We start from the raw sequence: 12,761 nt of genomic DNA, 5'->3' as shown, positions 1-12,761 counted from the left end.
GGTAGAAGGGGGTGGGTGGGGGTCGGGGTAGAAGGGGGTGGGTGGGGGTGGGGGGTAGAAGGGGGGGGGGTCGGGGTAGAAGGGGGTGGGTGGGGGTCGGGGTAGAAGGGGGGTGGGGGTCGGGGTAGAAGGGGGTGTGGGTCGGGGTAGAAGGGGGTGGGTGGGGGTCGGGGTAGAAGGGGGTGGGTGGGGGTCGGGGTAGAAGGGGGTGGGTGGGGGTCGGGGTAGAAGGGGGGGGGACAACAACAACAACAACAACCACAACCCCTAGAACCACAGCAGCAACAACAACCCTGGCATCCAACAACAACCACAACTTCCCATCACCAATGTCATCATCATCATCGCCATGCCATAGCGTCCCCCTACCCCCGCACCCCCACCCTTAAAGCGGTTTTGGGGGGACGACCCCATGGGTTGAGAATCGCCGCATCACCACTGGGAGACAAAGGCGGCCGAGAGCGTGGCGCTGGCCACCCAAGCCCTCTGCCGTGCAGCCGTGCCGGCTTTCACCACACAATTCGCTGACAGCGCTCGCCCCAACATCCCATCGAGGCTGTACGGGGACGGCGGTGGTGGCGGCGGTGGTGGTGGGGGCTGGCCACCTACGTGCTTGAGCGCGCGTGGTTCCGTGCAGGCCGTGAGCGAGTTCCGGCTGACGGTGGTGGCCACGGACTGCAACGGGGCCCCCAGCGGACTGAGTGGCACGGGGACCCTGGCGGTGCGCGTCGTGGACGTGAACGACAACGCGCCGACGTTCGTCACCACCACGGTGAGGACCGGCAAACCCGGCGCGCCCGCCCGCCCGCCCGCCCCTTGGGTCCGGGTTGGGCTCTGGCTCAAGGCGACTCGCATAGGGCGAGCCGGCTCCGAGCGCGGCGTTCCCCGGCCGCGCTCGGGATGTCCGCGAGGCCCCAAACCTGAGCCGAGCCACGGCCGAGGCGCTCGCTCACTCGTGCGTTTTTTTGTTGTTGTTTTAATCTGGTGAGCGGCTCAAGCCTGAGCCGGGCCTGAAGCTTAGAGGCACACAGGCCTGAGCCGAGCCTCTGCTGAGCCGCCCGCTCATTCGCTCGCCCGAGCGTCTTTGGAAGCTGAGCCGAGACTGCACGTTCGAGGCTGAGCCAGAGACAGAACCCAGCCGTTGGCGCAATGGCAGAGGGCAGTCAAGTTGGTTTTGTTTAACCAGGTGGGCAACTCAACAGCCCAGGCACATAAAGCCTCGTGGTGGCGCGCGGAGCCGAGGTCGCTTGAAGGGCTTCTCAGGGGTCGCTTGAAGGGCTTCTCAGAGGTCACTCGAAGGGCTTCTCGAAGGTCGCTTGAAGGGCTTCCCAGAGGTCACTCGAAGGTCTTCTCGAAGGTCACTCGAAGGGCTTCTCAGAGGTCACTCGAAGGGCTTCTCAGAGGTCGCTCGAAGGGCTTCTCAGAGATCACTCGAATGGCTTCTCAGAGGTCGCTTGAAGGGCTTCTCAGAGGTCACTCGAAGGACTTCTCAGAGGTCACTCGAAGGGCTTCTCAGAGGTCACTCGAAGGGCTTCTCGAAGGTCTCTTGAAGGGCTTCTCAGAGGTCACTCGAAGGACTTCTCAGAGGTCACTTGAAGGGCTTCTCGGAGGTCGCTTGAAGGGCTTCTCGGAGGTCACTCGAAGGGCTTCTCAGAGGTCACTCGAAGGGCTTCTCGGAGGTCGCTTGAAGGGCTTCTCAGAGGTCACTAGAAGGGCTTCTCAGAGGTCACTCGAAGGGCTTCTCAGAGGTCACTTGAAGGGCTTCTCAGAGGTCACTTGAAGGGCTTCTCAGAGGTCACTCAAAGGGCTTCTCAGAGGTCACTCGAAGGGCTTCTCAGAGGTCACTCGAAGGGCTTCTCGGAGGTCGCTTGAAGGGCTTCTCAGAGGTCACTCGAAGGGCTTCTCAGAGGTCACTCGAAGGGCTTCTCAGAGGTCGCTTGAAGGGCTTCTCAGATGTCACTTGAAGAGCTTCTCAGAGGTCACTTGAAGGGCTTCTCAGAGGTCACTTGAAGGGCTTCTCAGAGGTCACTTGAAGGGCTTCTCAGAGGTCACTCGAAGGGCTTCTCGAAGGTCACTCGAAGGGCTTCTCAGAGGTCACTCGAAGGGCTTCTCGGAGGTAGCTCCGTGGCGTCCGCTTCCACGTGCCGCCGTCGCCGCCGTCTCTCTCATGCGCGCGACCATCGCGCAGGTGTTGGCGAGCGTCGCCGAGAACGAGCTGGCGGACCCGCTCGTCTTCCTCTTCGTCTGGGACCGTGACGAGGTGGGCACCGACGGCTGGCGTGCCGTCTACTCCATCGTGGGGGGAGACGATGGGGCGAGCTTCGGCGTCCGCACGGACCACAACAGCAACGCCGCCGTGGTCTCCGTAGTCAAGGTCGAGTGATCATCGCACGCGGTCGCTGGGTCATCGAGAAGGCCGGAGCGATGGCTCCGCGCTCTGATTGGTTAAAGGGCCGTCCATAAATGACGTCAGGCACCTGGGGGGGGGGGGTTGAGCAATGTTTTATCCTACAACATCAGAGCGCAGCGCCACATTAAATACGCACTACAATGACAATAGTTTAAAGCGATTTGAAGCATTTATTTTGGGGGGGGGGGGGCAGAGCTTTGTACGTCATATTTGACGGGGGGTCTGACTATTTGTGACGTCGTGTGACGAACGGGGGGGGGGGGAGGGTCAGACATCGTCCAAAATCGCGTGACGTCATTTATGGACGGCCCCTAAGGAGGGGGCGGGGTGGGGGGGGGGCGCACGGGGAGCCATCTCACTCACGCATTCACTATCCCACCCACTCTTTCACCATCTTACTCATTCACCATCTTACTCACTCATTCACTCAACCCACCCACTCATTCACCACCTCACTCATTTACCATCTCACTCACTCATTCACCATCCTACCCACTCATTCACCATCTCACTCATTCGCCATCTCACTCACGCATTCACCATCCCCCCCACTCATTCACCACTTCACTAATTCACCATCCCACCCACTCATTCACCATCTCACTCATTCACCATCTCACTCACTCATTCACCATCTCACCCACTCATTCACCATCTCACTCATTCACCATCCCACCCACTCATTCACCATCTCACTCATTCACCATCTCACTCACTCATTCACCATCTCACCCACTCATTCACCATCTCACTCACTCATTCACCATCTCACTCACTCATTCACCATCTCACCCACTCATTCACCACTTCACTCATTTACCATCTCACTCACTCATTCACCATCGCACCCACTCATTCACCATCTCACTCATTCACTCAACCCACCCACTCATTCACGACTTCACTCATTCACCATCTCACTCACGCATTCACGATCTCACCCACTCATTCACCATCTCACTCATTCACCATCTCACTCATTCGCCATCGCACCCACGCACTCACCATCTCACTCACTCATTCACCATCCCACCCACCCACTCATTCACTCACCCGCTCGTTCGCCAGCTCACCCACTCACCCTCTTTGCAAAACGAGAGCCCCAATTCCCCCACGGCCCCTCGAGTCCTCGCCTGCCACCGTGACAACTCACCCGACCATCGCTTGCTGCCCTGGGGGCCGTCCATAAATGACGTCACGCACCTGGGGGGGGGGGGGCGGGGTCAGACATTTGTGACGATGTGTGACAATGGGGGGGGGGAGGGGGTTTGAGAGATGTGACGTCAGATCAAAATGCGCAACTTTCAATAAATATAGGACAACACGTTCTACTTCATTAAATAGACTTTTTAATAAATGTTTTTTCCTACAGCGCCACATTAAATACGCACTACAATGACAATAGTTTAAAGCGATTTGAAGCATGTTTCATTTTTTCGGGGGGGGAGGGGGGCAGAGCTTTGTGACGTCATATTTAAAGGGGGGGGGTCTGACTTTTTGTGACGCCGTATGACAAGGGGGGGGGGGTGGTAAAAAATCATCCAAAATCGCGTGACGTCATTTATGGACGACCCCCTGGGCCCCCCCCCGCTACCCCCCCCCCCACTCCCCGTTCCCCCGTCAGCCGCTGGACTACGAGCGACAGAGCTCGCTGGAGCTGCTCGTCGCCGTGGCTAACCGGGCCCCTCTGGCGACGGCGGCGGGGCAGCCCGCGGCCTCCACGGCCACGGTGCTGCTGGGCGTGCGGGACGCGCCCGAGGGGGCCGCGTTCGAGCCGCCGCTCTTGGTGCTGAGCGCGCGGGAGGAGGCGGCCCCTGGCAGCGCCCTGGGGGAGTTCCGAGCGCGGGACCCCGACTCGCAACATCATGGCGGAGAGATCCGGTGAGGAGGAGGATGGGGGGGAGGATGGGGGGAGGAGGAGAGGGGGGAGCAGGAGGAGCAGGAGGGGAAGGATGGTGGAGGAGGGGGAGGTGGAGGAGGGGGAGGATGAGGAGGTGGAGGGGGAGAGGAGGAGGAGAGGGAGGAGGTGGAGGAGGTGGAGGAGGTGAGGGAGAAGGGGGAGCAGGTGGAGGGGGAGCAGGAGAGGGAGGAGGAGGTGAGGGAGGAGGTGGAGGAGGTGAGGGAGGAGAGGGAGGAGGTGGAGGAGGGGGAGGATGAGGAAGGGGGAAGAGGAGGGGGGGAAGAGGTGGAGAGGAGGGGAGGGAGGTGGAGGTGAGGGAAAAAAGGGGGGAGGAGAGGGGGGAGCAGGAGGTGGAGGAGGGGGAGCAAGAGGAGGGGTGGGGGATGATGAGGGGGAGAGGAGGATGGGGAGGAGGAGGTGGGGGGGAGGAGGCGGTGGAGGTGGGAAGAGGAGGAGGTGGGAGGAGGGGAGGAGGTGGGGAGGGAGCAGCTCAGGGGAGGAGGAGGTGTTCCGTAACTTTCTGAACTGGACGTCTGTGAAAGAAGAAGAACTTCCGTGGCTCATGGGGCGTCTCCTCTGATCCAGTTGGGATGGCGTGTGGCCAAGTGCTTCTGTCGTTGTTGACGTTATAGCATTGTGGTTATAGGAGTTTTATTTGCGTGTGGGATTAAAATAATTACAGGGTGTTATAGGATTTTTCCAATGGGACGAAAAGCGTTATAATGTGTTATATGGTTTAATGGGATTAAAAGCGTTATAGGGTGTTATATGATTTTTATTGGATTAAAAGCGTTATAGGGTGCTATAGGATTTTTTACGGCGTTAAAGACGTGTAACGACTTGACACACTTCTCTTGGGATGGCTCTTTATTGAAGACGCGTTCGCTTGACACCAGGCGGAGACCCACACTGCAACAGCCCCAAGTCTACTGCGCATCTCCCCCTTATATACCGACACGAGGCCACGCCCCCCCCTTCCCGAACATTCTCGCTGACTCTGGAGACTCGCTCCACCGGCAGACTCCACCGTCATCTGACCACGCTCCCTTCTTGAACATTCCCGTAGCCACCAGTCCCTTTGCACTGCAGGCTGACTCCCCTGTCATTACCTCCCGTGGCCACTAGTCCCTTCGCACTCACAGCTGACTCCCCTGTCATTACTTCCCGTGGCCACTAGTGCATTCACACTGCAGGCTGACTCCCCTGTCATTACCTCCCGTGGCCACTAGTCCCTTCGCACTCACAGCTGACTCCCCTGTCATTACTTCCCGTGGCCACTAGTGCATTCGCACTGCAGGCTGACTCCCCTGTCATGACCTCGCGTGGCCAGTAATCCACTCACAGCTCATTTAGGCTCTACTGTCATTGCAAATGTAGAGGATATTTTTTATGGGATTAAAAGTGTTATAACGTGTTATAGGGTTTGTATGGGATTAAACACGTTATAGTGTGCTATATGATGTTTTTTTAATGGCATTCACAGCAAAAACCAGTGGCACCATACATTTTAAAAGCGCTTGCCGTCATATTCCAGTCGGAATGGCATGGGGCTTCCTGCTTTCGTTGGTTGGGAACGTCAAACGACTATCAAGCGTCTCCAACCAACTTTCATTTGCTAGACCGCCGTGGGATTATTTTTATCGGGCGCGCCCGGAAAGTAAGACCCATCCTGCTCACTGTGAGACTGCGTGGGTGCCTCTGAGACCTCCGTGTCTCTGTTTCTATGCACTTCCATCTCCCCTGTCTCTCCCCACCTCTGTCCCATCCCTCTCTCCGCGTCTACCGCCGTGGTGCAGCTACGTTCTGGGAGACGACCCCGCGGCCTGGATCCAGGTGGACCCCCGCACGGCCGTCATCTCCACGGTCGGCGCCATCGATCGTGAGTCGCCCCTCGTCCACAACGGCCTCTACACCTTCACCGTGCTCGCCCTGCAGGACGGTGGGTTCCACCCCGCGGACGCCGCGGTGGAGGTGGTGGTGGAAGTGGTGACGGTGGTGGCGGTGACGGTGGTGGCGGGGAGTGGAGGTGGTGGTGACGGTGGTGGTGGGAAATGGAGGTGGTGGTGGAGGTGGTAGAGGTGGTGGTGAGAGGGAGCGGTGGTGACGGTGGTGACGATGGTGGTGGTGGTGGTGGTGAGAGGGAGCGGTGGTGACGGTGCGGTGTGTAAACATCAGCATTGGGGAGACAAAGGCAGCCGGGCATTGTCCGACACATCCTGCACCCCCACTCCACCCCCCACCCCCACTCCACCACCGCCACTTGACCCCCACCCCCACTCCACCCCCCCCCACCCCCCCCCCCACCCCCACCAGGACCCCCTCCCCGCACGGCCACGGGCACCGTCGAGCTCCACATCCTGGACGTGAACGACCACGCCCCGGTGCTCACGGGGGCCCTGCGGCGTGCGGGGCCCTCCCTGCCACGCCTCTGCCTGGGCCGCCCCTCCGAGAGCCTCCCCCTCACGGCCTCCGATGCCGACTCGCCCGCCCACGGGCCCCCCTTCGCCTTCTCCCTGGTCGACGAGCCCCCCGGCACCGCCGCGCTCTGGGAGGTCGTGACCCTCAACGGTGAGTGGGGGGAAGTGGAGGGGGCGGCTGCCACTTCTACCCTCACGACCGCTGCCACCGCTGCTGCCCCCCAAATGACCAAACCCCCCCCCCCCCCACCTCTCAGAAACGAGCGCACGACTGCAGGCCCGCGTCAACGCCTACGGCGGCGGGGGCCCTCCGCTCGGGGTTCACCGCCTCTCCGTGATGCTCGCGGACCGGGGCGGCCACGGGGAGGCGAGGAGCGTGGCTGTGCGCGTGTGCCGCTGTTGGGCGGGGGCGCCCCCCGGATACCACGGCGAGGAGGAGGAGGAGACGTGCTTCCCCGATAACGTCCGGCGGCCGGGGCTGGGGGCCGGCGCCACCGCAGCCATCATCATCTCTCTGCTCGTCGTGGCACTCGTAGGTGCGGTCACGTCAGGGCGGCGGGGTCAGGGCGGCGGGGTCAAAGGGTGGTGGGGTCAGGGTGGTGGGGTCAGGGGGTGGTGGGGTCAGGGCGGCGGGGTCAGAGGGTGGTGGGGTCAGGGCGGCGGGGTCAGAGGGTGGCGGGGTCAGGGCGGCGGGGTCAGAGGGTGGTGGGGTCAGGGCAGTGGGGTCAGAGGGTGGCAGGGTCAGGACGGCGGGGTCAGAGGGTGGTGGGGTCAGAGGGTGGCGGGGTCAGGACGGCTGCGCCGGTGCAGCGGTTGACGATGGTCTTTTTGACCTTACAGCAGCAGGGTCCCTGGGTTCAATTCCCGACTCGGGCGCCTTGCTACGTGTGGCGTTTGTTGTGTATGTTGCGTAAGTATGTGGAACTTCTTTCGCACCGTACGTAGCCAATTGGAGGTGCGGAGGAAGGCCAACAAACTCAACACAAAAAGCAGTTCTTAAGCAATGCATTTTCAATCTAGATGCTGATTTAAAAGTGCATAGCTCCAGTGGCTTCCTAATATCGGAAGAGCGTTCCAGACGGCCGCAAGAAGTGCATCTGAAAGCGCCACGCGATGCGGTGACCGTCTTCGCTCGACGGTCAGCTAAACACCTCTGCTGCGAGGACGACCGGAGTTTGCGTGATGATGGTTCACGCTCCTCGACGAGATCAGCGAGGCATTGCGGGTCATTTGCGACGATTGCGACCTTACAATGCAGCCATCAGAAAGGCCCCGGTTTTAATCGCTGGCTAAAAACCCGGCTCGGAATCCCAGGATCTCGGGCAGCGCCGGCTCGGTGTCTCTGACCTCGAAGTCGCGGGATCCACCTCTGGCTTTGACTTGAACCTTCCTCTCCGCCCGCGGCGCTGACCCCCATCCACCCCCATCGCTCCCCTTCCCCCCAGGCCTCGTCGCCTTCCTGCTCCCTCGCCCCAAGAGGCGGCTGCTGGTTTTTCACGACGGTGTCCCGCGCGGATCTCTCGTCCGGTACAACGACGAGGGCGGCAGGGAGGAGGACAAGGTTCGTAGGCGACGCTGCCGGGGCACGCGGTGAATTGCCGCCGCCCGTCGCGGAGGCCCGTGGTGGCCCGTGGTACCGAATCCGGCAGGCCGCCCCTCCCCCACTGGTACCCCGGAGATCGAACTTAATTCGTTCCAGAAGGCCACTCGAACACCGATTTGCTCGAACACTTGAATTAATTTTCCCCATCAGAATGAATGTAAATGACGTTAATTGGTCGCATGCGCAATGAATCTCCCGTTATAGAGCATTTTCACACTAAGTTTGCAGTAATTACATGCATAAAATCACACAAAAAACACGATAAATGGAATAAATGCATGGAATAAATGAAATAAATGAACACTGAACTTCACTTTACCTGTAGTAAGGACAGTTGATGGCTTGAGTGGAAGGTGGTGGTGAGGAGGAGGAGGAGGTAAAACCTTTGTCTGGGCAAGCGTCGCGACGGCCCGTTCGACCTCCGAATTTCGTTCGCTTTCCGGGGGGGCAAAAAAAAAAAAAAACCGTTCGTAAAAATCGTTCGAACACCGATTTGTTCGGGGTATCTGGTGCGTTCGATCTCCGGGGGGGGTTCTACTGCAGTCAGTGTATACTCCTGCAATTTTAAAACAAAACCCAATGCGCCTCCCGCTTCACTCACCGGCGGGCAGTCGAAGCGGTCTCTGCGCGCCAGCGGTCGGTCTCGAGAGGTCCCACGTCCTGCCAAGTTTCACGGCGCAAATAATTCACTCGGGCCGGGACCCGTGCCGGCGGTCGTCGGCCGCCCCTTCCTCGGTGACCGCGCCCACCGAGCTGGGCGCAGGCGCCACGCCCGCGTCAGGGGCAGTCGTTGGCCAAGTGAGCCCGACGCGTCACACACTCGCGCGTTTCCCCCCCGGCTGTTCCGTTTGCGGAGCAGAGGACCGAGCGGGGGTCCGCCTTGGGGTGAAGCAGAGGAGGCTGCTAAAGTGACGTCCCGGCACGGCGAGGGCTTGTTGCGGCCCTATGGCCCCACAGGGAGCGCCGAGGAGTAAACGTTAAAAATAAATAAATAAATATCCACCACACCTTGGGTCTCGTGGGGTTGGGAACGCGGTTGAGAGCGGTCCCAACTGTGGAGAGACGCCAAGGAGATACCAACATTCGCATGAAAGGGTCAATTGCCATCGTTAACATCGACTTTGCCGTCCCCCCCAACCCCATCCCTCCCGCAGATTCCAATGCCACCATCCCCGATGAGCATCACGATGGAACTGATCTCCTCGGATCCCATCGTCAACAGCCCCACGCTGTCCAGCCCGAGCTGGTCCATCACAAACGCCTCGGTGCCCCTCATGCCGGAGTAGGGCGAGGTGCAAGACGCACGCAGACACGCACGCAGACACGCACGCCAAGCACGCGAAAGGATAAAGACAAAGGTTCCCCCTCCACCCCGTATAGCCTCAACGAGCTGTTGGGGCAAGTGCTGCTATTAGCGCCTATGAAGGCCGGCACGACACACGAGGGGGTGGGTGGCCAACACCACGCCCGGCCGCCTTTGTCTCCCCCCAGTGGCGATGTTTACTACACACCGCACCAGGTACTCATTTGAGGCCGTGTCAACCTAGGGGAGTCCCAGGACCGGTTCAGATAACCGTCACTGGTGCTGGCCGTGAGCGGGAATCGAACCCGGGTCACCAGGTTCATAGCGCAGCGTAGCGCTAACCGCTATGCTGCGCGTGCACACAGATATTCAACAAGAGCCGCCATTCGTATGTATGCGTGTGGAAATTCTTTCGCACCGTACGTAGCCAGCCGTGCCAATCGGAGGTGCCACTCAGCGGCGGTGATGTCACCACGGCGCTTGTGCCAGCCTAGGTATACCTTGAGGCCACGTGAAGTGTGGAAGGATCGCTGCTGGCACAAGGTGAAAGAGCCGTTTCGGGTCGACCGAGATGTGACACTGAACGTGGCGTTGCTTTTCATTGCGAAGGTGGATTTCCTGAAAGCGCCCTTCCATCCCGCTCTAATTTCATTCGTTTTAATAAGTTATATCATGGACCACCTTCAATAATGGTCGTCCCCCCCCCCTCCCCGTGTTGTTTTTATTATGGCGATGACGATGATGCTTGACCGGGGAAAGCCTCGGTGGCAAGTGAGTCTCAACGCTTCGTAGAGGAGGGTCGTGCCCAGTGCTGGAGGGGGGAAGATGTTGATATGCATAAGAGATGCCCTTCTGTGTATGTTGAACTTATTTCGGGCCAATTGCGTTTTTCCCGAGATTCGGTGAGGCTTTCCTGGCTAAACGAGTAATATCACAAGAATAATACTGTAGTAGTAATAATAATAAACTCTTTTTATTTTACTAGGAAAGGCCCACTGAGCTACATGGCTCTTTTTCAGAAGCGACCTGGCCATAAAAAGATAGCTCAACGAAGTGGCTTATCGCGTGGAAATGCATAAGCAGCCAAATACTCATCCACGCAACCACGGAGAGAGAGCGACGTGCAACCTCCAACTATACAGCAGGCGTCGGGGTCGGGATCGAATCCACGACCTCCTGCACACCGGGCGAGGTAGTTAACATCTCCTGGCCACCGTGGCGCCTCAACTGAAATCCAAGGGGGCATCAACTGCAAGAGAAGCACCGGCGCCAGACCAATTTGCCGCGGCGCACCGCAAGAATGTGCTGCGTGTGCCCTCCTGCGCTGGGTGATCTTCCGACCAGCGTATCGTGCGTCCCAGGGCCCAACGTGTCCGCCGCCGCCCCCCCTTTCAGCGATCAAAACGTTTAGGGCCGCTCCGAACGCGAACTTTACATTTTCAGCAGCTCTGAACGCCTTCCAACGGCTTCCCGCAACTTTGTTTCCGCAACCGATTCCACCTTTTCAACGTTTGTTTGGAGACCCAAGGACCCATCAAAGTACCCAACGGGGATGGGGGGGGGGTGCGCTGCACATCACCGTGTGGCTCCACCCCCACGCGTAATGCTCTGCGCGATCGCTAAGCCGATTGCTTGTGCATGGAACATCCAAGCCCTGTTTTCCCCCCTCCCCTCCTCCACCGACCTGCCCCGCCCCCTCCACCAACATATCCCCGTTGATTTCTCGAAGACGCCAGGACTCGTTTCGCTCATTGTACTTACCGTTTTATTGTTTAAATAAAATTTACAAAACGTGGTTTGATAATCGTGACGACGGTGCCCTTCGCCCAGGTAAAGAGCCCCCCCCGCGGAATGTCAAAATAATGTTTTTTTTTTTCTTCCGGGAGGTCCCTGCTACACCGCTGCAATTGGGATGCTCGTTCCATGTCTGTTTTTAAGATGAGGAGCGTTTCCCCCGCCGCAGGCGAGCGAATCGCCGGCGGAAAATCCAACTCTTCGTACGGGCGGCTAAACTCGCGACGTACACACGCGCGCGCGCGCGCGCGCGCAGGCCTGCGTTCACGAACCCGCTCGCTGTACTGCTCTATCTTTGGAAAACCAACTCCCGAACGCACAAGCCTCGCGGGAGTTTAATTTTGTTTTAAAAACAACCGCATGTGCCTGGGTCACAGGCAAAATCCAGGGCAGTGTGAAGTCATTACATCGCCTCGCTCGCTTCACACATTCACGCGCTCTCGCACATACACAACAGCCTCCCCCCGTGTATCCTTTAACAGACTGCCAGGGGCAAGTGTTTTTAGAGAGCACCTATTAAGGCCAAAATGGCACACGAGGGGGTGGGTGGCCAGCACCACGCCCGGCCGCCTTTTCTCTTCCCAGTGCTGATGGTGATCACGCATCGCACCAGGTACTACTCATTTAAGGCTGAGTTGACCTCGGGGAGGCCCAGGACCAGTTCAGATAATCGTCCCTGGTGCTGGCGGCCGTGAGCGGGAATCGAACTCGGGCCGTACACTGCCCAGCCCAATCTTTGTCCTTTTAAATTTGTATGAGTCTGCACGTGCGGGTAGTGTTGTCTAATGCTGTTCAAACATCTTTAGGAAGTAATAACGCCGCTGCCATTGTTTGTATCTCAACGCAAGTTTTGATTGTGTTTTCATTTTCTCTTTGATATAACCCGGATGACGTTGGAGGAAAGAGTGTCGCCCATTGGCCTGCTTGTCTCAATCCAATCACCCCCGAGACCCTCGACAGCATCCAGTCTCGCGAATAATATTTTTAGCGGCCAAAAAGGAGACTCGGCCTATCACCAACACCATCATCATCCTTCCGGGTCGATAAAACGAGTACCACTATGTGTGGGGGAAGATAACAAAGCAGAAACCTGGTCCCCCGCCATAGGCATGTGGAGTTTCCACAATTGCGGGGCTGATGAGCATCGACGCTCACGTTTTAGGAGGAAAATCGCTTGCGACTTTTTGACTGGGAGAGACAAATGGGAGGTCCCAAGCTCATCAATACACCGCATCGCGCTCACCTCCAATGCGCCCCAGGGTGCCCTGGGACAATGACTCTCTTGGTCACGGCTCGGCTCTTCAGGCTGGGCCACAGGTAGGGCTCAGGTATGG

The 12,761-nt window shown here is 58.7% G+C and overlaps 1 protein-coding gene across 1 annotated transcript in view; it reads left to right on the top strand.

The window, feature by feature from the left end:
- The window catches only part of LOC116956044 (cadherin-2-like), a 29,545-nt gene extending 18,819 nt beyond the window's left edge, over positions 1-10,726 (top strand). The window contains exons 5-12 of the mRNA XM_076053849.1: positions 638-772; positions 2,189-2,374; positions 4,035-4,291; positions 6,107-6,249; positions 6,624-6,878; positions 6,985-7,263; positions 8,173-8,288; positions 9,485-10,726. Of these exons, the coding sequence (XP_075909964.1) occupies positions 638-772; positions 2,189-2,374; positions 4,035-4,291; positions 6,107-6,249; positions 6,624-6,878; positions 6,985-7,263; positions 8,173-8,288; positions 9,485-9,616 (1,503 nt within the window). The 3' untranslated portion in view covers positions 9,617-10,726. The remainder of the gene's footprint in view (positions 1-637; positions 773-2,188; positions 2,375-4,034; positions 4,292-6,106; positions 6,250-6,623; positions 6,879-6,984; positions 7,264-8,172; positions 8,289-9,484) is intronic.
- Positions 10,727-12,761: the final 2,035 nt, after the last annotated feature.

Source organism: Petromyzon marinus, chromosome 63 (genome assembly GCF_048934315.1).
Source record: "Petromyzon marinus isolate PM22_M1 ecotype Great Lakes invasive population chromosome 63, UKy_Petmar_22M1.pri1.0, whole genome shotgun sequence".
Taxonomy (NCBI): Eukaryota; Metazoa; Chordata; class Hyperoartia; order Petromyzontiformes; family Petromyzontidae; genus Petromyzon; species Petromyzon marinus.
The sequence above is the reverse complement of the archived record's forward strand: the minus strand, read 5'-3'. Positions and strand labels throughout refer to the sequence as shown.